Consider the following 27,548-nt stretch of genomic DNA (forward strand, 5'->3'; position numbering starts at 1 on the left):
ATCTGGGTCCTAAACTCCTTCCGCTTAAGGTTCCAAAGTCAAACAAATACTGCTGCATCACTGAGAGTTAAAAACAGTCTAAATTCTTTCATCTTTAATAAAATAATCAGTGTTGCTGCTTTACCAGGTGTAACAATTAAGTTTAACATCCAGGCATCCATGAAAACAGAATTTATAAATTTAACAGAGTTAGAAGTTAACAGGAAGTTAGCTCGCTAGTTTCCACCTAAACATGATATAGCATGTTCTGACTGAGAGATTTCTGAAAAAATTAAAACGTACAACTCTGCTATCACTTCCAACATAAATGAAAACAGAAAACTAAACAGCAGTGACGTTTGTAGGGTTACTGAAGTTGGGCTAGCTGGTATATAATGATGTACTACTTGATCGCTAGCAACACTGCTATGTTAGCATAACATAAACAGTGAAGCTGGAGGATGAATGCTAACTTTTTTCCACTCGATAAAAGTTAACGTGAGAGCTCCTGATGGTTAGGGACAAATGGAATCGCATGGCAGGATGCTGTAAACAGACCAAACTTCAGTCAGGAGAACAACTGAGATAATCCATCTACAATACGAGGTTAGTCATTAATATACTGCAACTGTGAGAGAATTCAGCATTAATGAATCAATGGTAGGGAAGTGGAGGAAGCAAGAAGAATGAGTTGAGTAAAGTTGGACTTATTTGACTGTTTTGTTTTGCTTAGCTTAATGCGCCTTATAATCCGGTGCGCCTTATGTATGAAAAATACGGTACTACAGAGGATTCCAGGTATAAAAATTGAAGTTGAAAATGACGCCAAAAGGTTTCCAGGTAAGAGAAATGTTATTGTCTTCATGTGTTGCGATGTCATCCGATAGTTTGGTTTCATTTTTTGGATTTTCTTCTTCTGGTTTTGGTTTTCTCTTTGAATCGAGTTATTCAGCAATCAGGAGCTGCACTACACAGACCAGAAGAGACTGCAGAGTGCTAATAGCTTGCATTGTTATGTATTTTTACAGGCAGGTTTATTTTAGATAAGAACCTTTGAATTTTGGTGCACGACTGTCTGTCTAATTAGATGACAGTTTTGGAGCTTTCTACAAACATTACAAATTGAATGAAGTTCACTTGGATTACGAATTTCAATTACTTTGAGTCCCAAGAGGCCAGACTCAAGTTTAAGCAATTACATATTTAATGAAAACAGCTCTATTTATAACTGACAGCAGAGGTTCGAGCTCATGCTTAAACTGTAATGGTTTGTGGTTTAATGTGACAGCACAAATATTAGTGTGTTATTTTGCCACTTTCTTATGACTGGCTGTCATGCTTCCACAGATGTGTTTAAACCCTGTTGTGACATTTATTTTCAGTTTTATGGCTGAAGGTGTAAAAACAGCCGCAGGTATGATTGACTATGATGGACCAGCAGAGAGAGATATCACCTTCATTCTGTTTGCCTCCCAGTAGAGGCGAGATAACAGCTGACACAGAGTCCACAATCACCGCCTTGACAGAGCCGCCGCCAACAGACACCTAATACAAAATGTGACAAAATTAGATTGCTGAAATTTGATTCGTCTTTCTACAAAGGTTCCCCAGCTACAGAAGGACTGCTGGTGTATTTTAAGCGAAATAAAAAAAAAACAATCGTCAACAAACCTGCTGAAGCCCACCACTGCGAAGACTGTACAGACAGTCGAGCAGAGCGTAAACGTCAAACAAACGGAAGACGTGGATCCTCTGAAGAGCTTCCATCTGTAAAGCAGAAGTTGCTTGTTTTTATTTTCCTTCAAATAACCCAAAATTTTCAATGCAGCTTCAGGTTATTCACCTGCTCTTCTGTGTTGCTGGTTTCAGCCTGCAGCATCTGAAGCAAGCGGCCGGCAGCCAGCCCTCCTGTCGTATCGATATAGATCACACTCTGTTTCAGCTGGTAAGAAATGTGCACTGCAACACCGAAGCACACCTACAAGCGAAGGGAAGCATGTCGGGGAGAGTTAAAGTTAACATGAACAATTTGTTTCGGTTAAACAGTGACTCTGGAAGGTGCATTTTCTTATTCTACGGGAGAACGGGGAATTCTAAAAAAGGAGTGAATTTATGAGGCTGAAATTATCAGTGACGGAGAGGTAAGGTAGGAAATGTTCACCTGAGATTTGCCACTTCCCGGGCCTCCCGACAGCTCTGTTATCTCTCCAGTATACAAGCCCGAATCCAGCAGTTTATCTAAGCTGCAAGAAACAAGGTACAATTCATTACTCACAACTGCCATCCAATGTAATAAACCATTAAGTGCAGCCGTAGAGCCGGCAAAAACTGCAGCTGGGTAAACATAATACAAACTGAGCCTGACTCCAGACTACTCTTAAGATACTCGGCCAGTTCTTAATTCCAGCTGCCGTTTGATTGCTTCTTGTCGAGCTCAGGCACCAACTGCAGCTTTCAAATTCATTCAGAAATCGTTGGTTTTTCATTAACTGCTTTTTAAAGGATTTTGTATCTTTCTCAGTGCTTAAGTGAGCTGTTGTTTTTCTACAGGTTACAAATCTATAGAGCCTGAGTTTTAGTGAATCACAAAACATCATTTGCTTTTTAATTAAAACAATTAGATTGTCTGATGTGGTTTAAATGTGCAGCAATGATCTGTACCTAGAGCAAAAGGGATTGCAAGTCTGTTTCTTTGTTTTACATATACCTAAAAAAAGGTCTGAGATACAATTTTCTAACTTTAAATCAGGCCACAAGAGAGTGTCAAGAAAAAGTCCATTTGTTTTCATCCTTTTTATACAAAATGAAAAATTTTCAAATATTTTATTTTCAGTACATGTAAAGTGAAATATCTCAAGTGTTTTCATGATGATGGCTCATGGAGTATTTTCTATGATCAATCAAAAATGAGTCCGACTTCTGTGAGGTTATAGTCCTCGGTTGGAACTGTTTTAGTTCTTACTGCACCAAAGCATCAATGTGGTTTGAAGGCGATCAGCTAGCTACACCTGCTAATGTATTGAGGGTTTGCTTTGATAGCGGTCCCACAGATTCTCTTTGGGTTTCAGGTCAGGTTAGTTGGGTGGTCGGTCATCTGGTAGTAGTTTTGGTACCACAGGCAGGTTTTAAGTGCTGCTGGAAAAGGAAATCGGTATTTCCACAAAACTCCTCAGCAGTGCTGGGAAGTGATCCTGGTATCTGGCTTCATTGACTTTGACCAAATAAAGTTGCCCAGTCACCAAAAGCACCAGCAAATGAGCCACACCAAGTCATTACCAACTGCAGAAACTTCACACGGGACTTCAAACACCTTTCTGTTCCTTGCCATGTTTCCTCCAGAGACTACGACTTTGATTTACAAATGAAATGCAAAATTTACTTTCATCTGTAAAAAGGACTTCGGACCACTGAGCAAGAGTTCAGCTCTTTTTCCTTTTAGCCCAGATTACACACTTCTGATGTTGCCTCTAGTTCAGGACTAGCTCGATATTAGGAATTAACATCAGCAATGTGACAGCTGTTGCTCTGGTCCTGATGTCATCTGTAAGTGGTGGCTTGTGATGAAGTCACACCGGCCTCAGTCCTCTCCGTGTGACGCTTCCTAAAGTTCTAAATGGACTTCTAACCAACTTTCCATAAATATGCTTTGGTAAGGAATGCTGCAGGCAGCCAGCCTTTTCAGCAATTAATATCTGTGTCTCACCCTCCTTGGGAAAGTGTTGATGATCTTCATTTGGACAACTGCAGAGTCAGCAGTCTTCCCCATGATTGTATGGTTGTGTGCACTGAACAATAACTTACTCAAACTTGAAATAGAATATTATAATAATATGAGATACTGGGTTTCCGATTTTCAAGAGCTTGAAGGGTTTCCGATTTTCAAGAGCTTGAAGTCATGAATGAATAAGTTCAATTCGATTTGATTTATATTGCTTCAAATCACAACACCTGTCACCTTAAAGTGCTTTATATTGTACATTGTAAGCTAAAGACCGGATAATATTAGAGATGAAACCCCAACAATCAGATGATTGACCATGTTCTTGTGACACGGGGAGGAAAAACTCAACCGTAAAACAACCAGGCTCAGGGAGGGGCTTGACGTGGATCAATGAATGAATGAAAGGTTTTTTTGAGACATACAAGTATAATTTAAATAAATAACAGAAGATATAAAGTCTAATTTTGTGGCATGAACATCATAAACTCTCATGTGCAACATGATCGCAAACTGAAACTATAGCCTTTAAATGGTGTGCAGAAATATTCTCAAGTGTAATTAAATACTTTAATAGTAAACCTTTCACATTATCGTTCTCAGTGGAAACCATCCCGGTAACATATTATTGTGTGGCCTCGAGTTAGCGATGCATGGCGACGTGATAACAAAATTGTGGCCACAAGATATGGAATCTGTTGGGGACACATCAGTTTTCAGGGTGACTGATGTGAGCACATAGGATGACAGTCACTGATAGTGGGCACAGATATGATGTCTAAATGTTCAAAGATAGTTTCATGAAGAGTTGAGACACTTAAAACAGTTCCTTTTTTTTTATTATTCATAAAGAATCTTTGTCTCTATGAATAAAAAACAAGGGCATAAATAAAAAGTCTGCTCCTAAAATCTCCTGTTTATTCACCGCAGCAGCTCAGTCCTGTAGAGCTATTATCACATGAAGCAGACAAACAGGAAGTGAGATAATATCTCAAGATAACCAATTTTTTATTTACTCATACCAAACTTGGTGTTTGAACTCGACACCCTTTGAGCTGCAAACAGTTCTGAAATCATTCCTCACTTATATATTTCTATATCAAACTGTTTCCATCCCAAATAGATTCAAGTGCCGCAAACTCTTGCAGCAACAGTCAGAGATGCTACTTTCAACTATATTTTTTCACATCAGTATAGTGAGTGATGAGAGTGTGCTTAGGATTTACAGACTTGTCAGTCTTGCTGTGGGTTTCATTGTTGCTGTGCAAGTAAATCTCCCTTGAGTTCCCCTTTTGCACGCCCTGGGTCGTTTATACGCAACCTCTTCGACCCCGGTGTATCCGCTCTCTTTATGCGTTCATGCCACAAGAAACTTAAGCGGTATATCACCAGAGCTCCATTAATTTCCTACTGAACTGAGTGAGCAGCGGGCTCGACTTATGTGATGCTACAGATGTGATTAAAAGGAAGGCCATGGTCGAAAGTTTCACAACCTGCTGTCAACATCTCATATCATTCTGGGGCTGCTTTTTAACCTCATCCTTACAACCTGACTTCAGATCAGAGTTCTGCGGAGCAGGAGCAGAACGCCTGTCAAGTTTGTTTACAGCCCTGTCCATAACTCAAAGCTTGAAATACTACAGAAATGCATGTTTCCACATCTGTGCTTAGAGGGCTGCTCCGTCATTTACTGGGGCACCGATAAGCTCACACACGAGTCAGCTGATTTTGGTATCTTTCTTTTTAATTAATGCTAAGTGCTTACTTCATCCAACTTCACGGGGTAATGCAACTGTCAAGTTCTCATAAACAACGCTGAAAAAGCAAAAACAATCCAATAGAGTTGAAGATGCTATCAGAGCTTTTTCCCAAAGCAGAACACATCAAGCAGTGTTTATCAACTCGTTTATAATATCTCTTAATCACCTCAAATGACCATTTGGGATCATTACTGCTTGGATTTGTTATGTCTTATGCATCTACAATTATTCTGACAGGTGGGAGGAGTAATTCAAGATGCCAGGGGTTACAGCAGGTACAAACACCCTGCCATGTTCTGCACAGACAATGATGCACGATTCTCCCAGCTGAGTCATCAGTACAAACGATGAACAACTCCATTAGCAGAAAAACATGTCTTTCAGATAAAAAGTCAAAAGGTACAAATCCATTTCCATAAAAATGTAAAAATAGCCGACTGCAACTCTCAGTGCATTACTTCATTAAGAAGCATCAAATCATCGCTATGGTTTATGGAAACCTGATAAAATCTCGAGCGGCTTCACCTCAATGTTTATTTTAAAATCCATAGTGTGCACCTTTGTTCCCAACTGTAACGACAAAGTATTTTATGCAGCTCCGATTTTCACTTAATTTAAATGGAAAAGGTAACCACGTTGTATGAAATACAGAACAGGAAGAGCATTCACTCTCAAACTGAATTACTACAACCAATGGCCATAAAATTCTCCAATAATATAGACCAGCGGTCCCCAACCTTTTTTGCGCCATGGACCGGTTTATGCCCAACAATATTTTCACAGACCGGCCTTTAAGGTGTCGCGGATAAATACAACAAAATAAAACTAGTACTGGTATCGAAAAAAAGAAGATTTATTCATAACACACGTAAAAAGACCCAGGAAAACCGAGTTAACGATAAAAACGATAACAAAATAACGCTGAAAACCGATAAAAACCCTGAAAACTATACATTTCACACCTGAGCCTCAACTCTCGCGGCCCGGTACCAAACGACTCACGGACCGGCGCCGGTCCGAGGCCCGGGGATTGGGGACCGCTGATATAGACAACTCCTCACTGAGAAATATTAAGAAAACTGTCAGCTGAAAGTTGAGGAAACCAGAAGCTGCTGCAGGCGAGAAAAACAGTTTTTGGTGTGTTTTGGTCGATTTTTTGTATTTTGTGTCAACGCTGACGGCTGAGCCTAAATGCTTACTGAGTATTGCCCCAAATATGTCGATAGCAGACAACACCAAAAACTGTCAGCTGGTTCAGAAACTGACAGCTCCTGGTAACAGAATACAAAGTCACATGTAGACTCCTCTTATTCTTCTTACATCACTCCTACTTTAATGACCAAAAAAGACTCATTTTATTCTGCAGTATCAGTTTATATTTTAATCATACAGTCAGGTTTGTTGACAATGAGGCAATTTTGTCTTCTCATTTAGTCCCGCTACATCTCCCCCATGGATTTAAAATCAAACAATGAATGTGATTGAAGTGCAAATTCCACCTTTATTTCAAAGGGTTTAGCAAAAGTATTGCATTAACTGTTCAGTAATTAAAGCCATTTTTATACAAAGTCCCTCATTTTCAGAGGCTCAGAAGTAATTGGAGAATTAACTGACAAGCAGCGTTATGGCTGGATGAGACACGTTCTTTCCAAAAAACCTGAACTTGATTCCAAGTGTTGAAGTTGCATTTAGTAGCTGTTCACTGTTCACAAAGATATGACGATGGAAGTAAAGGAGGGCATCATTAGATGGAAAAACCAACTAAGACATATAGAGAGATGGCAAACAGTCAGCTTCCCAAAACTGCAAATGCTCTGCTCAGATTAAGCAAACGCTGCAAAACTGACGAGACGGCGCTTCACAGTGCAAACGGATAATGACTTAAAGCATACTGAAATAACATTTTTCAAAGCAATGGAAAGGGAAATTCTTCAAACACCAGGTCAGTCACCTCTTGTCAACCCAACAGAGCATGCTTTAAGTTACTGAAGACAACACTGAAGGCAGAGAGACTCATAAACAAGCAACGCCTGCTGGTGGCTCCAGTAAAGGCCTAGCAGAGTTTCTCTTTGTTAATGTCTATGGAGTCTAGAGTGCAGGCAGTGCATTGACAGCTGAAGATTTTCCAAGTATTAAAAATAATCCTTATATATAAAATGATGCTACTATTGAGCATCTAAAAATGGCTCACTTGCTATAAAAATCTATACAATTCCTCAGCAATTAATGAAATACTTTTGTTAAACCTCTTAAAGCTAAAAGTTTGCACTTCAATCACATCTTTATTGTTTGATTTCAAATCTACTCTGGTGGTATGAAACAGCGCTCCCCGACCTTTTTTGCGCCACGGACCGGATTATGTCCGACGATATTTTCACGGACCGGCCTTTAAGGTGTCACGGATAAATACAACAAAATAAAACCAGTAACAATATTTCACACCCGAGCCTCAACTCTCGCAGCCTGGTACCAAACGACTCGCAGACTGGTATCGGCCCGTGGCCTGGGGAACGCTGGTATAAAAGGTAAAACTACAAAGACAAACAAAAATAAATAAATAAATACCTGAAAACACTTGGTTTGGTTTAACCCTTTGATGCATCCACTGCAATGATCAGAATATCCTTTATAAATGTTGGCTGGGTATTTCTTATTATCATGACATTTTGCAAAGGAGGAATTGATGAAGAGGCCAATCGCAATAGCTCTGGTCTGCGTCGACCTAACGCGTGGTTATATTTCTAGACAGGAGAACGTCAGGTTACGCTGTAGGTTATGGCATAGGGCAGAGGTGGGAAGTCCAGGCCTGAAGGGCTAGATGTCACCCTGGGTCAACACACCTGAATCCAATGATTAGTTCATTACCAGGCCTCTGGAGAACTTCAAGACATGTTGAGGAAGTAATCTAGCCATTTGAATTAGCTGTGTTGGATCAAGGACACATCTAAAACCTGCAGGACACCGGCCCTCGAGGCCTGGACTCCCCCAACCCTGGCACGGGGTCTGAGAGGCGTTTGTGGTTACGATGTAGCTACAGCATACATTTCATACTGAAGCATAAATCTCCAGTTAGACCTCTAAAACCACAGCGAAATGAACAAACCCACTCTGGAAAATAGCTGAAACTAAACTGGACTCACAAAAGAAATGACAAAGAAAGTAAAAATCAAAAGTAATAAAAAATGATTATATAAATGATTATATTCTCATGAATTCTATCATAGGCAGTTTTCCAGACACGGTTGAAGTCTAGTCCCAGAAGAAAAGAAAAATTCAATGAAGATCTCTACCAAAAAAAACAACCAAAAAACAAGTTTATGGTCTCACAGCAGGCCTAATCCAAGTCAGGGAAACGGAGAACTTATTCTCTTTAAGCATTTTGATTTGTGTCTGTTGGAGCTCAGATCAGTGATCTGTGCAGTTTGTGGAATCTCATCTTTCTCGTGATGACGGATGTGACAGACATGCAGTTAAATTTACATAACCAAGGTCCTCCAGCTTGAAGGTTAAGCATCGCTGGAAGCCTGTGGCTGCTTGATAGCAGTTCTCACCACCCACGGCGTGACTCTGAAGAGAAGAATTGGTGGGTATGGATGTATTTGCATTACTCTTGCCTTCTGTGACAACAGTGCTGTGAGAGCTGCACTGTTGATCGTCAAGTTAGGTTCTTGTAAGGACTCAGAAGGATGAAAGTGATTGCCCTTGAAAAGTCACACATTCAAAATCTCCCACAGGCTGCCCTCATCAGTGTGCTCAGAAGACTGTGCAGTCCTTGGACCCCAAGGAAAGGAAGCAATGAAGAGGCTCAGCCTTTGTTGCACTCTGCTTTTCTATAACAGATGATTTTAAGATTCCCGTGGACAGATATTTTCTGCCGGCCATACCCCGTTCCAGAATGATTATTTAAACAAATAGTGGGAATTAGCAGGATCTTACTTAAGGGGGGCTGTGATACTTGTGTAATACTTGTGTTAAGCTTCATTAACTAACCATTGACATTGAGCTTCAAGGCTGAATTCCTCATGAGACGGCTCAGACAGAAGAAAATCGCTGCCATTCTCAATGAGGTTTTAAGTGACTCTTCTGATTTGGTGCTGAATTTCAGCACTTGATCACAGCCAAACATCTCTACAATGGTTCAGATACACGCTATTCTGCTATTACCGCGCTATCAAGTGTTGGCACAATTACTTCGTGGGCTGCATGAGATAGCTCTGAATCACTATCAGTCATCATCACACATCCCGTTTGTGTAGCGGCCAGAAAATCTGATAAGGTTTGTTTAGCCTTACTTTGTACATATTGTTTGATATTCAGCAGCCACACAAGCAAATACTATTTATCATTCATTCACTATTAAACTGCTTTTGAGTTTTATTGCTTGAGCTGCGATTGAAGTCTATTAAATGCAAGTTTCGGGAGTATTTCTGTGCTGCTAAAGACAAAAAGTAGCTCCCTTTTGATATTTAATGAGACAGGTACAGTAAGCGTTCAGCTATAACCAAGGAGCTCAAAACTTTTTGACAGTCCAAGGAAAGTTTTCCATATTTACAATGTTTTAGCAGGAAAGTTAACCTGATTTTTTTATTTACATTAAATTTATGTTGTTGAAATCAAACCAAAAAAAGTTTCCTCTTCACTGGGTGTACATCAAAACAACTGGAAGAAGAAAGGAAAGTGTTCAAAGGCTTTTGCAACTTTCAGGCACTAAAGGCATCTCCAGTGTTCATGGTTAAGAAAATATATAAAAACGAAATATTTGGATTTTTCAATTGAAACTGGATTCTTCTCTAAAACTGAAATTAAACAGAAGAAGCACCAGTTAGTTATTTGTCATTAAAATTAATAATGTTTTTCTACAATCAACCCGCCTGTGGCAAGAAAACAGAACTAATTTACCACATGTTGGTGTGCTCAAACACAGCAACACAACAATTCAGCATTAAAAGTTGGAACCACTCATGTCGGATACTATGGAAGGGAATAACTACAAAATTCCAGATGTTCCACAGAAGCAGCCAGCAGATTCAATCACTATTTCCTTTCAATAAAAAAGTATTTAAAAAGAATCCCAACATTAAAAATAATGCTGATTCTGAAAGGGATAAGTGCCTTTGAACGATTGAAAAAAGAAAAATAAACAAATACTACTGGGAAGGACTATTTTTTGTACTTCTTTAGGGGCATAAACAGGGAAGTCTATGTAAATGAGTACATAATTAAACTGATATACCAAATATTGGGATATAACATCCGATGATTTGGAATATCGGGTTGTCTCAAGAGGGCACGCAGCATCCTACGGGACGGTACACACCCAGGACACCGGGTGTTTAAGCTGCTGCCGTCCGGCAGGAGGTTCAGGCTGCTGAGGTCCCGGACAAATAGACTCAAGGACAGCTTTTACAACAGGGCAATAGCCCTGATCAATGCAAATAGCTGACCTGATTGGCTACCTCCCTGGACTTTTTTAGGGGGGAGGTAACAATGTTTAAAACAACAATAACAATAATAATGTTTATATTTATAACAAGGTGCAATAATAATGAATGTGCAATAATAACAGTGTGCAATACAAATACACTTCTTCTTCTTTTTTTATTACTAAGTTATTATACTGTGTTGTGTTGTTTGTGTTGCATTGTGATGTGTCATATCGTGTCGTGTTGTGTTATATGTAGTGCCGATGTAGGACAGTTTTCCAATTTCATTGTACTATTGTACTATGTATGACTGTGCAATGACAAAGAGTTATCTTATCTTAAATCACTAAATATCTGCATCTGTCCTAAAAATGTTGTAATTCAAATTTTAAAGCGATTAAAATTACAAATTTAAAGGGGGAGAGGTGGGAACTGGGGTCCTGTTAAATCGAAATCCTATGCCTTATGATAGATATCCCATCATCCTATTATTATTCCTTTTTTTTTTAATCTTCAACAATTTTTATTTCATTTTGAACTTCAATAACAAAACAGACAAAAAAAGTTATCATATTCTTTCTTCTATTATTCCTTTTTTTAATGTTACTTATTGTCTCTCTACTGTATTCAGGCTTTAAGTTAATAACACACATGTAATGAAGAAGAAAAAACGTGGCCTTATTTTTTTTAACCACATAGAAAACAAGACGTGTTTGTGATATTTACTCTAACGTTTTATTTATTTTAATTTAAACAGAAATGACTATTACTCAGACAGTTTTAGGCTTAAACCTACATTAGGCTGTAGTCTCTAATAAACTTAAAGCTAAGTAAGTGTGTGCTTCACTACTCTGTCTGTGCATGAAGCAAACAGCGCACTCACAGTACAAACTGACACGATGGACATCAAAACACATCATTCACCAGTTCACCTTTCCACCAGTAGAGCGCAGCCAAGACACACACAAATCCCACTACTGCGCTCGCACGACTGATTCAGTTTCATATCACTAATCCAAGGCACTAACTAATTTATGAAAACCACTTTTCAAAAAAAAGAACCATGGGGAGGCCAAAAAACACCTGTGGTCATTAATTATGCTACAACAGTGAGTTTAACTGTGGAAAAGGTAGCAGCTTATGAATTATGCCACGCTTCCCCAATTCACAGACTCGTCCAGATAAGTCTGTGTCCTGGCTGAAGAGTACTTCCCATCCAAAAGTGGAATATTTATGCGGAATGCTTTGTTCTTTGACGGCATACAGACAGCTGAATTTCGGATTCCAGTGCACACCTCTGTGTGAAACCTTTCATCAGATTCAGTGTCTCAGTTTTACAGGTTAATTGTAAGTACTGCTGTAATACAATGTTGTGCTGGTTGCAGAGGGAACTTGAGGTTTTGTCAAATCATGAAAATTTAATTTTTTGATGTACCACAAAAAATGTTCTGAAAGACTTGCCAGTGGTGTTTGTTTTTCAGAGGAAAGTAGTCAAGCTGGAGGCCAAGTTAATGCAGCTGATATATCAGAAACCACTTTAGGCTACGTTTACGAGCCAAATGGAAGAACAAGCAAAAAGAAAAAGGAAAAAAGTCAGCTTTAGCTGCTAAAATGTTTCCTCAGTGCAGGAATGTGGCACGCAGGCCTTTTTCTAAAAGACTCTTTTGCTCAGATATATTTTTAACAACAGCTGCAGCCATGTTCCAGATGGATAATCCGGCGTAGTTCAATGCAAACTGAATTTCAGCATTGATTGAGAATGAAGATTCTAGTTTGATAAAAATGGATCGATGTAAGATACAAAACATCTTTGCTAATGTATGATACTATTGACTTTACATGGTTTGCAGTGTCCGTGTAGGTTTGCAAAGATGAACAGAAAAGCTGGCAAACATAATAAAACTTTTATCCCCCAACAAAGCTGCTTAAATTTATTTGGCAAAGACTGAAAGTTTTGTCCATCAAAGATCATGGCATTAGACTTTCAAAGACTCTAATCCAGTGGAGAAGATAAAAAAATAAAGCCAGTGCATTTCAAACCCTAAGAATGTGTCCTCAGGAACGCATATTTGATTCTGGAGATGAACCTTCCTTGTGGCATCGAGCCTGTCGTTAAATCCCCTCCAGCCCCTGAAACACAAAGAAGCGTGCTCTGCTGTGTGAGCAGCATTGTCTTTACCTGGGGTTTCCAGTGGAAAGGATGGCTGTTGAGCTCAATAGCTCCTCATACAGATCAGCACCTGACACAGGAAATGCTGTGTGCTGGGCTAGCAGCACTCGGCGGATGGCAAACAGAGCCTGAAATAGAAAAATGACGGCATATGAGGCTCACACAAATGTTCACACATGGATCAGCTGCAACACAAAAAAACTCAGTGTTGCCAGATTGGGGAGTTTTATTTCCAACTAGGCCATTTTAATTATAATCCAAATGCAAAAATTCAGCTTGTTTTCATGTGATTAGAAGGATTTTTTTAATAATGCCCTCATTCATCATTTGCTTCATAATTAAAGTAAATGCCAGATCTTGGTTTTGCTCCATGTTATATCACTTTAGATGGAAAAAAACAAGTTGAGACAGTGATATCGTGGATTATTTTTTAAGCTTCATTTTGGGCATACTATCCAAATGGTTGCAGGGACTAGCAGTTAGTTTAATTAGCAAATCAGCTCAGTTTCTGCCAGTATTTCAGCTCAGCCGCTACAAATGAGTACAACCTAAAGGAAAGAGCTGAACCCTTGACCCCAGCTGTGAGGCGATCTCTTGACTCTTTTAAGCTGTAGGGGACATTTTTCTTGCATGGTTTGGATCCACTTCTGTTGACATAAAGTCAAATCAGCACAAAGTTGTTCTGAGTGATCACCTTTAACCTACAACGAAACATTTCCATCCTGATAGGAGCGACCTTTTCAGGATGATAATGCCCGCCCATCCAAAGGGCATCAGCTGCACCCAGAATGCTTTGGTGTGTGTGAAAATGATGCAAATCGTATCCTAACTTTGAAGTTAAAAACTCTCAACACAATTGATGACGTCCATGTGAGAAAATGCTCACCACCTCCACCACATCAACACCGTCTCAAGATAAGTCAGTCGTAAGGTGGCATTCAAAGTCTGACCTTCTCATTACCACCAGCAATCAATTCGAATTGCAAAGTCACGACCAACATGTAGGAAACATGCATGTCAGACGCCACTAAATAGACAGGAAGCAATAAGCTGGACACAACTATGAGCAGCTTATTGAGAGATTGCAATAACAAGAAATCCATCTGAACTAACCAAAGAGCCATCATGGGACAGTTGGCTCCGATGTTGACTAAACAAGAAAAGCAGGTGAATCATCTCCACAAATGTCAACGATAGCACTGGGATGCCAGCCCCTTTGATGGATATTTCTTTTTAATTAAAAAGTGTCTTTGCTTTGGAAATCTTTTTTTTCCCATGAATCATTTTCTGAGCTCATGTCAAAGCAATATTTATTTCAAACTCAACAGCTTCTTGATTGTTAGCAAGTTATACTGCTTGGCAATTAGTGTTTAGTGCTTACTGTATTCAATTAGCCAATTTTCTTATGTTGGTTAAAACCCCCAATATATATTTGTTATAATTGCCGCAAAGCAGCATGTGCTAACAGGCAAGTCGTACTCACATGTGAATACAAGTGAATGCTAGGACAGGAGGTGGTAAAGTCTAGGCTTAGCTAGGTCGCCTGAATCAACCTGAGGTAAATTCAAAAGACTGTAAAATAAAGACCAGATCGGGACCACGCTTAATGAAGATGAGTTGGTGCAACCGACCCCCAGTGACAGAATATAGTTTTCAAAGAAGATATTCGATTTCTCCAGTAGAATTAGAGACATTTTTAAAAGGCACACTGAAGCTGTCCTGCTATAATAATAACCAGTCGGCATCATCTTAGTCTTTGTGTTGGTATTAGGTTGAGATAGGGGCACCAGCCAAGCAACAGCTTCCTTACTTTCTTTCTCTACTCTTAATTCCACCGGTGACACCAATAAGCTATCCTGACAGTATTATTACGGTGTCACTGTATAAGAAGTGTTCTCACTGCCCAATACATTTATCAGGCAAAGTACCAGAAGTGAGCCAGTCATGATTACAGCGGGGGTATCTTCCTTTAATAGTCGTGTCTGAATGAAGGCTCTCCTAACACGTGGACGATTTTCACTCTGACCTTTACTTTGTGTGTGCAGATCTCGTTTGTGCCAACAGCAATGCCAAATATCAACGTTGGGTAGTGGGACTGAACACGTAGCACCCAAGCCTTTACCTAATGCAGAGTCTATCTGAGTCACTTCAGTAACACTTTTTGTTAACATTTTTGTGTTTTCTTCATTACTTTCATTGTTCTTGTGAATTCAAATGGACAATAATGTCTAATAAAATTTAATTATATTACACAGATCTCTTACTTAACATAGAAAAATAGGTAACATCATACAAGTTACCACTGCTTAGCTGGCAAACAAGTCTCTATAGATTCTTTACCCAGCGTTACATACAGTTAATTTCTCCCTTGCTTTCTTGCTCCAGATCTAATAATGTTAAAGACGCAGGTGTATGTAGAATAGAATACGGCTAACAAATCAATACGTCATTATTGCTCTCCCACGCCATCATCCCTCATGATCTTTGGTTTTCTGTTTTAAATAAAACATCCCTGCATGTGTGCACAGAGCTGTGTTTAGCTTCAAGTTTACTTTAAAACTCCGACCGTATTCCACTGGCTCCTCCAGCATCACAGCTGCACAAGAGCACTGCTCACTAACCAGGCTGATGTGTGATGCTTCATATGAAGCTCAACCGCAAAAATATCAAATGCTGGGCAGTCCAGCTTTCTCTAGAAAGAGCACTTAATGTTGTTAAGCAGAGTTAAACTCTGATTAGTCTCTCCTTCTGGGCAGAGAGGATTTCCTGTTAGACTTCATGCCCAACAGCTGAAATTTATTTAGGGAAATCAGACAAATCTGTTGGGTCTCAATTAGTGGGAAGAAGGTTGGCACTCCAAATTTGTGGGCTCATGAGACAGGTATGTTTTTACATGAAAGCTTCGTCTCGTGTAGCTTTAATTTAACTGTAGGAGGCCGCTTTAGTCAGATAAATGTATAGGTGACCTAGCATTGACCTCATCTCTGTTGTGTGGGCAGGACAACGGTTCAGACAGCAGCAGGAGTCTGATGGAGCACAGGGATGCCCGGTAATCAGCTCAGGGGATGACTGCAGGCTGAGCAAGCTGGTTAGAAAGTCTAGCTCGGCCACTGGGATGAGCCTGAGCCTGCTGCAGGCAGTGATGGAAAAAAACAATATTTGAAAAGCATAATGATCTAATGGGGAAAACATCTTCAAAGTCTCTCTCCATTATTAAAATGCATTTTGGTCATTATTTCTCTTACATGCTTTACTGTACAGAAACAGGAAGATGTTTTTCAAATTAGTCAGGTGAAGGTTTCCTCCATGAAACTGGCTTTAAAAATGTAGAAAGTGAAATTACAGAGAGGCTATATGGAGAGATACGGTGCAAGTGTATAAGTATAGAGACGGCATAATTTATTTTGCACCTTACTAAATGTTCTCTTGCAATTTCTTAGCTTTTTAATCCCCCTGGGGCTGCAAAATTTTCATCCTATACATTTTCAGTCTGCATGTCCAGACACAGACCACAGAGGATGGTTGACTGACGGAAATGCTCACTCATCTTTTTACCAAGAAAGTCTGGGTTGGCTTCAGTGCCACATCCACCCACACAAGTACTCCCCGATACACTTTTATTTATAAAACCCTCCCGGGTACCCTTCATGATCATTTGTGTTCTTATATCTCTGAAAAGTTTGGTGGAAAACACTATTCATGGTCTAAAAAATATAGTTATCGTTATCTGCCCAGAAGGCCAGTTCTGAGTTAGACAGGATTTCTTTCATGATCTCTGCTTTTTTTCTGGTTCTCACTGCACACTGATTTAAAACTAAGAGAGCTGACCTATCGTTGCAGGTTCAGACTGATAATGAAGGACTTTGTGGGGGAACTCAGAAGGAGGTTTTTAGCTTCTTTTTTAGCTAGAAAGTTTTTCACCGTTTATCATTTTCTGTGGAAATATAGATATCGCTTTCATTTCTTTTTAGATACATTTTTCATGCTGATATTCTATTATATCAACACAAAGCATAACACCAGTTTTAACTGTAGCTCTGGACAAAAAATATAGGAAAGGATAGGAAGCAAATGTGATGCTTAACCTTGATTTAACCCAGTAATAAAAAGCAGCCCTTCCTGGCTTGTTAACCAAATGAGCTTGTTTGCAGTGGGTATATATAATGCACCCAGTGGGAGGTCTGCTTCCATTATGGATGACTTTTAAAAAAAGAAGGTATCCCACATAATAATATAAACCACTTACACAAAGGGAAACTCATGCTGCATGTGGTAGTGTGTATCTAAGCTCAGGAAGATACTGGCCTACAGTGTTTATGCCAGCTATAACATGTGGGTGATCTCTGTGTTAATTTAAAGGGCATCTTTTAAGCTAATTTCCAAATCTAGAATTTTAATTCTTGGACTTATGCTAGAATAGCTTTGCAGGACTCACACCCACAAAAATAATGCTTATGTCCCATCTAACCTTTGTGCAGCTCCTTAGTTCATCCACTTTCTCAAACAAGCCCTTTTAGACAACTCTCTGCTGACTGGCTGGACCAAACAAACAGGTCTCATAAAAGCTGTGCACCTGAGACGACCAAATTAAGAAGATTTACTCTCTTTGACATCACACCCAGCCAAGAGTAGGAAAAAAAACTGTCTGAAATTGCAGGTTTAAAGCAGTTGCCTGAGCTTATGACTCATAGAGATTACTTGTACATACACGGACCTCATTATAAGCAAGTTTGGCCGTGTTCAATATGGACTGTGGCAGAAAATGAGGAGCAGCATTACAAGCCCACTTTAAATTCCTTCCTAACACCACTAAATAAACTGCTGTGATAGGGATAATTTCGAGGCAGCACCTCGATTAAATTGGAGTAATATGTTGGGTAAGCTGGAAACTGACAGTGCACTCTTGTAAGGGTCACTATCTCGTGTTTTTAGGGATCTATGATTAGGATTAAAGTAAAGTATACATACCTTATAGGATACAGAACATTTCTGAGCAAGGCCCTCAATGTCTGATGAAACCAGGTCCTCCACTGTGAAACCAAGAAATCAGATGTGTTATCGATAACTTGTCTGTGATTAAGCTAAAACGGACACATTGCCCCACAAACTCACCTGTTTTAATATCAGCAGCACGAAGGTCGCGTAATAAGTCTTCATCCAGTCCAGGACACATCCCCTCTCTTAGTACGACCATGGTCTTGCATATTTTAAGATTAATTCATATGTGACTGAAAACATCAGGACGCATGATGAAGCTTCTAGTAAAAAGAGGTTACTTAACTAACTATACATATGCCGCTAGCTACAGTTGTTTTTAGCTTTCCCAGACAGTTGTTTTAGCTTTGCGGCTAACTTTGGCAAACTCTTCCGCTGTTTGCGTTGTTAAAGTCGGTATAAATAACCCTTCCTAACATTTAAAACGTAACAACACCAGGTGAACTGACACAGGTACACTTCTACAAAAACTTCTACTTAACTTCGTTATTAGCGTACGCGGAGGCGAGGGAAAATACGCGAAGGCTTGTTGCTTGCCGTAGGATATTTTGCACTCATTCGCTTGTGGGTAATGTAGTATACTGTTGTTAAGGCGTACGTTAGCCTATTTTTGCAAAGTATTTTAACACACCTGTAACTGTCGTGGACTTAAACGATTTGTCTTCATTAAATCTTTGACTTAAACGAAAAACTGAAATAAAGTTGTCGAAAAAAAGACATTTTCTTGGCTCTCTCCTTCCGGAGGTAGCCCTCTACCTCCCGGTCTAACATACCCCGGCTCTCCCTCCCTCATAGAACACATCAGTCATACATTCAGGGTCTTGATGGAGGGTTGTAAGTGGTGTAGATCACAGTGGGTAGAGCCATTCACGTGGCTCTGCTGGCTGTACTGCGGCGACCTGCCCCTCCTTTTTAATTACACTATAGTCATTATGGTTCACAACATCACCACAACCATAGAGCCTTGTGGGCAGGTGTGTTAACTAGAGACTAATGGGTGGGGTTGCTACCGTGGCCCCATTCAACCCTTCACTGCTATCTGTCCCTTAATTTTATCTGCAACTTAGACATGGTGGTCTTGGGGATGGGTGGAGGTGGGGACTAGCACTACTGTTCAGCAGAAGGGTGCTTGTGTCACACCCAGCACTCTAGTTTTCATACAGAAATACTCATCTTGTAAACTTTGTACACTCACACTCCACAGCACACCTGCACAGCATAGCACCTTCCACACTGACTGGAGGAGCATCTTCCTAAACCCCTGTTCCACACACCCTGCCAGGTACGGTGGTCTACAGGCGGTTTGTTTGGTGCTCTGGTTGCATCTCCGTTAGATGTGTGTGCTTGTCCCTGTATGTTTCCGCGTGTCATTAGTGGTTTGGTGGGTGGGTATGTGAGTTAGTGAGGGAATGGTGAGTGTGTGTGCATGGCTGGGCTTGTGTCTGGGGCTTGCTGAGCCTTGGCCCCTGTGGAACATGGTTATGGAGGAAGGGGTTCATCCTCCACTGCTCCCTGCTGGCCACTGCTACCCCCCACTGGGCTGCAAGCACATGTTAGTTCCAGGGCACGTGGCTGGATGTTCTGGCTTGGTCACTGACCAACTCCCTTGGTGATCCAGAGTGGCTTGGACCTCATCCGTGTCAGGGGGAGGGGGGTCCTCTGGATTTATCTCTGTCTGCCTCTGGCACCAAGGGGGCGTTATTGCAGCTTCCCACCCTCATTTTCAGGTACATTTTCTCTTTCTCACACACACACACACACACCACAAAAAGACTATTGAAGTGTCCCAGGTGTTGTATATTTCTTTTGTATATTTTTATTTGTACTCTATCCTTTTATAATGTCTTCCCCCTCATTTTCTTGCCTGTCCTGTCTTAGACATAGTCATACTGTGTATACCACATATAATGTAATCACTGAAATAACAGGAATAGAAATGAAGAAATAAGCAGATAAACCCTGAACAAGGGAGCCTGTAGAGAATTTGTAGAGCTGATCTTGAAGAAGTAAGCTGTGTTTGGGACAACAGCACATTGAGATCATAATTCTGATTGCAAAATCTGCCAGACGGGACAGGATTTAAAACAAAATGCTACAGTGGATAACAGGGTGATTGGGATCTGGAAGGTATTGTTTCTGCAGCCCTTTCTTTTTTCTTTTTTTAATGTATTTGTTTTACTTAGATACTCGAATTTTCAACATAGTAAGTGGAAAACTTAGATTTTTGGCATTTTCTAAAATTTTGTAACTCTAAATTTCAAAATAACTATGAAAAACTTTTGAGTTATTTTCTAAAAAGTTTTGAGCTATTAGCTTTTTTTTTCCAGTGACAAACTTCCATAGATTGAGTTTGGATAAAAATAATAACCGACAGTCTATACGGATGAAAGCTTTGGCATCAATCACATGAAAAACAAATTCTGGCAGAAAAGAAAAATATGTATTTATTTGAATGCAGTTTTCCAACTTATAGTAAATGAAAGCAAATGTTTGTTTTTTATTGTCTCAGGGGACGGTTTTCCACACTCAACTATTCCCTTTTTTTCTGTTGCATTAAAGTCTTTGTTATCTGGTGAGACTCTTGAATTCACTTTCGTGAACAAAAGCAAGTCAAAATTTCAGTCCTTGGCTCAAAATGCTGTTTAATCCCAAAGTGATTCTGTTATAAAACAACACACGTGATAAATAAGAAAATGAAGAGAAACAAGTGTTACAGCCGTGACATAAGAATATCTATATTCTTCTATTCTTTGCATCAAGGAAATAAAGCCTCACACAAACTCCATTTTGGATTTTGTTTTTTTGGTCTAGAGATTTGAAGGAATTTTTTTAGGTTTTACCTCGTCCCTTCTGCAAGAATAAGAGTTATCTCAAGTGCAGAAGTAGTCACAGCACTTTGGGCACTGAGTGTCCTGAGTACCCTGAGTGCACTTATCGTAAGAGTGACCTCTTACCGAACAATACAGCGATCATAACTCTGTCACATGCTCATCATCACAAGGAACTGACTGATGCTCAGCTGGCCACTCTTTCAGCACATCTATCAGTGAATGTGTGCTCTGCTCGGATGTATTTCTGGAATGAAAGGGCAGTATCATTAGCACGGCTTTTTTTTTGTCAAAAACAATATAATTTCTTCTGTAAGCAAATATTTCCCAGCCTGTATGAAACAAGGACACTATGCAGACAAGCTGTCATTTTTTTACACCTAAAAATCTTATTTTCTTTAGTTATTCAAAGTAATAATTTTCCTAATCTCCTACAGGGAGAAGGGTGTGCTCAGTTTAAAATGTCATTCGCTGTGTGCTATATAAATAAAATTAGATTTATTAGATTTGATATCCCATGGAAGGGATACAAGACAAAATATGATTATGTCAGAGAGCTATAAAGATTCCTCTAAAAACCTTTTACGTTCCTAAATGAAGTGCATTAAAGTTACGGATAAAGAGCAGATACTAGGTTAATCACTTGCTGAATGAATGATGAAGTTTAGGTTTGCACTGGTTTAGTTTCTGCTGTTCACTCCGTTACTGAAGGCCTATTCTGAAAGGTTATTTTTGTTTCCTGAACCAAATCCCTGCGTACATACTGTGGGCGTAAATAAAGGAAACAAACTGGTCCGTGAGGTGTACAGTATGTTGTAAGACGCCCTTTTATTTAAGCACTTAACTTAAATCTCATGCATGAAAATATTTTCTCATTAGTTTTACTAATATGGTTTAAAGTGGATCTCATTGATACTGAAAGCAGGATAAGGGCCAGAGGTGTCGAAGAAAATGAGGTGACATGTTTTTTTTTTAAATTTGTACGTGTGTGTGTTCTTGTAACTATAAACCTAAATTTAGTGAAAGAAAGTTAGAAAGCTAATTAAAATGAGGCAGCGCCGCAGTAAAGGAAGGCTTAACTTGTATTTGATTAAGCAGATGATCAAGAGTGACTCATGCTGGATTCTGTGAACCGTGATTGGTTTTCAAAGGACACAAGATGGGTTGAGCTGCAGGCAGGGTGCTAAGATATTCGTTACAAGCAAGAAAAAACAACCAGGACTAGAAACCCCCCCCCCACCCCCCACCCCAAAAAACAACCTGCAGTTCCTGGAGTAGCCACTTGAGGCTGACTCAAAAAGTGAGTCAATCCTCGTACCCTCTCACATTAAAATGACTAACTGTCTAGCATTAAAAAGCATTTGGGGCATTTGAGAGTACAGGAGAGATATATATGTGTGTGTGTAGATGAGATAGATGAGATAGATAGATAGATAGATAGATAGATAGATAGATAGATAGATAGATAGATAAAAATATTGCTCACCTGTGTGGAATCTGTTAGGTTTCAAAGTTAGGAGTGTGGCTGAAGTGTGCTGACATAGGCATGACATGTAACCAAGCAGCATTCAGTAGATACGTGTGTCTGTGAGTGATGTCAGTAGAGTTTATGAGTGCAGCTTGCTGATCAGGCTTGCTTTAGCAGGCTAGTTATATGCACTAGGCTAGTTGTAAGCCTAGTGCATATAACTATGCACTCCACCCTCTCTTTCAACTATGGTGACCTCTGGCTCCAAAAAACCAACATGAAATCATCATAAATGTCCAGAGTCTTCAATATGATGAGTTCAGACCCATGGGTGATGGCACGGTGTCTATAATGCACGGTTAAACATTTTAAATTTTAAAAATATTTTGCTGTGTTTGATTTTTTATTTTTTTTTACCAGGACTTCAGGTTCCTTTTTGCAACATGTAGGTATTATTGCGGTTTGGATCTGCTCTGCTCTTCTCTTTCTGCTGTTCTACTCTGAAGCTCAATTCCTACAAATATATTTCAGCACTTTCAGGTACTTTCAGTTAAGCCCTGTAAAACGAATCCGGTGTGACATCACCAAACCAATTCCTTAAACAAACTCAACCCAAACCATACATACAAATGCAGCTTGACTGGAACAGTGAAGCCTTCAGTGTTACTGTAGAAGAGCAGGATACTTGAAGGAACTGCAGCCAGTAGTTAAACATGAAAAGATGTGCTCAAACATTTCTCAACATCTGAATAAATGAATTAGTTCAAACAAAATCTGTCACCAGTGAGATGAAACAGGAGTTAAAAAAAAAACATTCGCCATCTTCTCAAGCTACCGAAATTAAATGTTGAGCTGCTTTTAATTAGTTTGAGGCAAAAGCCAGTCACACAAAGTGATGCTGTTTGTTGGAAATCATATGACAAAGAATATCTGCTTTGATGGAAGATAATCTTATCAACACACAGTCTCTAAAACAGTTGTAGGAGAAGGCAACTGAAATGCAGTCAAACTCGTAAAGTCGAGGTATGTCCAGGATAAAAGAACATACTTAAGTTTGTAGATTGATCTTAAAAGAGCATATTGAAAAAATGAGGCCGCAGCACCACCCTTGTTCTAACTGCACCAACCCCAATGAGCGGAAGTTAATATGCATAGGACAGTATGGGGAAAAAACTTCAAACGGCTTCGATATCTGAAGTATGAATGCCTTAAAAAAAGAGAGACCCCCTTGTGATCTGTCAGCATATCAACCCAGCAGAGTAAATAATGGCTCAGTCCCATTTTTACCAAATGGAAGCAAAGTTGCCATTTCAGCCTCACTTATGCGTAGCTTGTTTTCACAACAAACACCACAGCCGTCCCAGTCATCACATTTCCACCCAATTTCACACATGCAGAGGAGCAGAGATTGGGGTCTGAGATGTTTCGGCTTCTATTAGCAGATCTTTTTTTGTCAGGGAGTGGTGTCAAATCTCACTTGTAGAACACCAGACACTTAACTGTGCCAGGAGTCTGTGAAAGCCACATTACAGCATTTCATTTGGAAGGACCATTTCCCTCCTTTTATGACATTACTTTACACCAACACGGGGTGATGCTTATATTAAACAAAATCAGAGTTTCAGATAGTGAGGTCTGTCGATGTACAATTACTAAATGGTAACTGGAAAACTGGATACATGTGGAGTTCAGACTCAGGCATGTCGATTTTGCAGTGAGCACAGAAACTCCGCCCATCTGCTGTTCTTTGAAAGGGGCAGCCAATCAGAAGAAAGATGGCCTAAAGGGAGGGTGGCTTTAATAGGGGTGGAGCTAAAAGAGTTTGTTTAGGCTGTGCCTTTACCTAGTATCAAACCAAAAACTGATTATTTTGAACTTAAGTGCAAGAAGATAAATTTGGAACTGAAAATGAACTAAATAGGTCCACTTTAATTAAACAAGGCCTACTTATCCTTTGACCTATGTTATGAGCAATATTATAGCCTATGTTATAAGACGAAATCACACTTAACTCAGGTGTAATAATGTATCAAGAGGCCATTTTTTTGCACTGCTAGCTCAGAAAAGCACCATGTTAATAAGCACCATTACTTGGGACCCTTTCAGGGAAAGTTTGTATGGTCTCAGTTCTCTTCATCTTACCTTTTCATAAATGCCTTCTTCATATTTTGGATTATTTTAAGGTTATTTTAAGGTTTTTGAAACAAATGCCAGTATGTAAATACAGGCCAAAGTCATTCTCAACTCTATAACTCTTATAAAACTGCCGTGAAGTGAATTGGACAAATTAAAAGTTTGACCTAATTATGGAACAAAATGACAAGTTAAGAGACTGCAAAGGTCTAAAGTCATACCATAGAGACATTTTACCATGAAATACAAATGAGACCCTGCCTGAGGAAAAGCCAGGTAATCACCAAAGCCATTATGATTCATTCTCCTGGGAACATTACATTATTACTATCTGTACAAATATTTCTGCCTGTCAGTCTTATGTAAGTGGAAGTTTTGACCTGCTGGTCAGATGTGAATTGCTTCTTTGATCTTTCTCTGCTGGTTGATGACTTTGAACTCTTTCCAGAAGATGCTGGGAGCACTTTTGGTCAGTTGATGCTTTCATTTCAGGGTAAAATGATGCAAAAGAAAAGACTTTACTTGCTTTGTCATGCCCTTGGTTTTAATATAACCAGCTTGATTAGATGTATACACTTAACATAGTCACATATGAATCAGCGCTGTTTACTGAAGATATGTGTAAGATAAATGTGAAAAGCGCTGAAAGGCTGGTGAGTGAACCTCTGAGCTTTTTCACACATACTTATAATGCCAAAATTTTCAAATGAGTGTTTTGTAAAGTGACTGTGACTAAGAGGTGGAGGGCTTAAATATGTTCTCTGTTTTTCTATCTATTTCATTTTCTGTGGATTTAGAATTTATTGGTGCAAATCATCAATTTGCTTCTTCACTCTCAGTTTGTGATTTTCCTCTCTGTACCTTTTTTTTTTTTTACACTATCTGCAATCTGTCAAGTGGTTCTTGTTATATTGTTCATTGTTTTATTGAGTTTGGCTGTTTTCACACATGAAGCCAACACGCTGAAACAGTCATGTCAAGACATCGTCAGTCGTTGCCCTTTCTCCTGATAATACCGTCGTTTGGTCTGGGTGAGGGCGCCGCCTGGGTACACTGTAGCTTCCAGGATTCAGGGCACATGACGTCTACTCACTTACTGTGAATTTATTGCTATTCTCACGTGGACAGAGAGTTTGTTGTTGTTCGCTGGCAGGTTAGTCTACATAACGTCTGAGCCGTTGGACATTTTTGTCGAGAAAAGTTCAAGCCTGCAGCTCATGTGTGACCCATCCAGCAGATGGAACCTCGAGTCTGGTCTCTTCAGGCACATTTTTCCTGCTAAAAGTACAAATTGCATATAAAAGATGGCAGCAGTGTCAATGACATCACCTACTGGTTTTGGACTCCACAGTTTAAAGCCTCACCAAAGGGAGGAGTTATAAAAAAACAGCATAAAACTCACTGCACATGTTATGAAGGAGGGCTTTGCTGTTGAGGGCAGAGAGGTCAAAAATGAGATGCTTCTGGAAGCTCAATGCAAAATACTGCAGAGCTTTGAGGATAGAATATGGGGGGATGCTTTGAAGGTGAGCCTCATGCTTCTGAAAGCTCCAGAACCCTAAGAAAAATTAATAAAAGCCTGTTAACATAGCAGACTATAAGATTTACCACTGGCCCTGGGTGCATAGGGAAGAAAAACAAAAATAATAATGATTGTCTGCCAGTGTGGGGACTCTCAGTGTAATCAGTGGAACTGATAATCATAACAATCCAGAGTTTGTACCGATGCTACTATAAATCTCGTACGTCGCTCAGGTGAAACCACAAAAGGAGGAAAGATAAATTACAGAAGGGACATTTAAAGCGAGGAAGATTTCTCCATCTATCACACAGCTCTTCTGAGGATCCCATCTCATCAATTGAGTTCTCAGCTAACTTTTGTCTTTATTGATGGCTCCATTTTAAACAGTATACATCACACCGGTTACTTAACTGCACATCAATCCCAGCAGGTTACATTCAGTCTATCAGGCCTAAATGTGTAAAGAGCCTCAACAATCGCTGCACCCTGTGGCCATTTTAAAATAATCACCTTTATTGCAACAATTCAATCTCCAAACCTGATTACCTGTCTTATTCGAAACAAATGAGACAAATAATAAAAAAAACTCTACTGTGGGGTAGTATTGACTTAACAGATCGCATAGGCGGTGCCGTTTGGAGAGCGGCATAGCCTGTTCTGTAAATGATTTATTATATCCAGCGTAGAATGAATGTTTATAGTGTTTCCAGGCCATTTGCTCGCTAAAGATGGCCTTTTTAACTAGCAGGTAGTGTGCATTGTTTGCTATTAGATATCAATAATGAATGAAAATTACTACAACATATTAAGAGTGTTGAAATTATTCATGGGATTCCAAGGAATGATTGATGTAGTAGAAAGCACCCGTTGTTCTTCATCGGCGCAGGAGGCCGACTCTTTTACAGCCTCGCTATGAAGACACAGGGCTGTCGCAAGGAAAGCACGTCCACTTGGTCATCGGTTTATTTTTATATCTGCAACTTAATGCTCTCTGTAGGAGAAATTATGTTAATTTGTAAAGGTTTAATCTATTTATTAGATGGATTTGTTTAAGATCAGAGCATGTTTGTTGATCCATTACTTTAATAAGGCTCCACTGTGTTTAAAGAAGATTCATTTGCTATTTTAGCCAAAGAAATGAATTCTTTAAACCTTCCAGTTAATCTAAGACAGTGCATCTCAAATGAGGTACTAAAACCCCTGAGTGTACTTTCGAGAACCACGAGGGGGTACTTTAGTTTGTTCTGATGTTGATTTAAAAAAATATCAGTCATGCACAACTCTTAAACTACTTTTAGTTCAATTAAAGAGTCACAAATTGTCATGCGCCAAACAACCTCACAGAAGACGATAGCAACAGAAGCAAACGGGTTCAGCATCAGCGGGAAGCCATTTTGGATTCATGGTTATCCACATATCTGTGTGAAGCTTCCTTATCTGCAAGGACTCTGATCAGACAAAGAAACAGACTGTGCTTTGAAAATAGTCCGATCACAGCTGCCTTGCATGAGCCTCTTATTCTTACAAAATTTTAATTGCAACTTATCAGTGA

At 39.5% G+C, this 27,548-nt stretch overlaps 1 protein-coding gene across 1 annotated transcript in view; it reads right to left on the minus strand.

Annotated features, from left to right (window-relative positions):
• Positions 1-18,599, minus strand: part of rad51d (RAD51 paralog D) — a 25,503-nt gene extending 6,904 nt beyond the window's left edge. Inside the window, exons 1-7 of the mRNA XM_006785118.3 lie at positions 18,163-18,599; positions 18,019-18,080; positions 13,060-13,178; positions 2,141-2,222; positions 1,823-1,957; positions 1,651-1,746; positions 1,434-1,524 (exon numbers count right to left, since the gene is read on the minus strand). Of these exons, the coding sequence (XP_006785181.1) occupies positions 1,434-1,524; positions 1,651-1,746; positions 1,823-1,957; positions 2,141-2,222; positions 13,060-13,178; positions 18,019-18,080; positions 18,163-18,244 (667 nt within the window). The 5' untranslated portion in view covers positions 18,245-18,599. The remainder of the gene's footprint in view (positions 1-1,433; positions 1,525-1,650; positions 1,747-1,822; positions 1,958-2,140; positions 2,223-13,059; positions 13,179-18,018; positions 18,081-18,162) is intronic.
• Between the last annotated feature and the right edge of the window lie 8,949 nt (positions 18,600-27,548).

Source organism: Neolamprologus brichardi, chromosome 10, assembly GCF_056152115.1.
Source record: "Neolamprologus brichardi isolate AB-2024 chromosome 10, ASM5615211v1, whole genome shotgun sequence".
In the NCBI taxonomy this organism is placed as follows: domain Eukaryota; kingdom Metazoa; phylum Chordata; class Actinopteri; order Cichliformes; family Cichlidae; genus Neolamprologus; species Neolamprologus brichardi.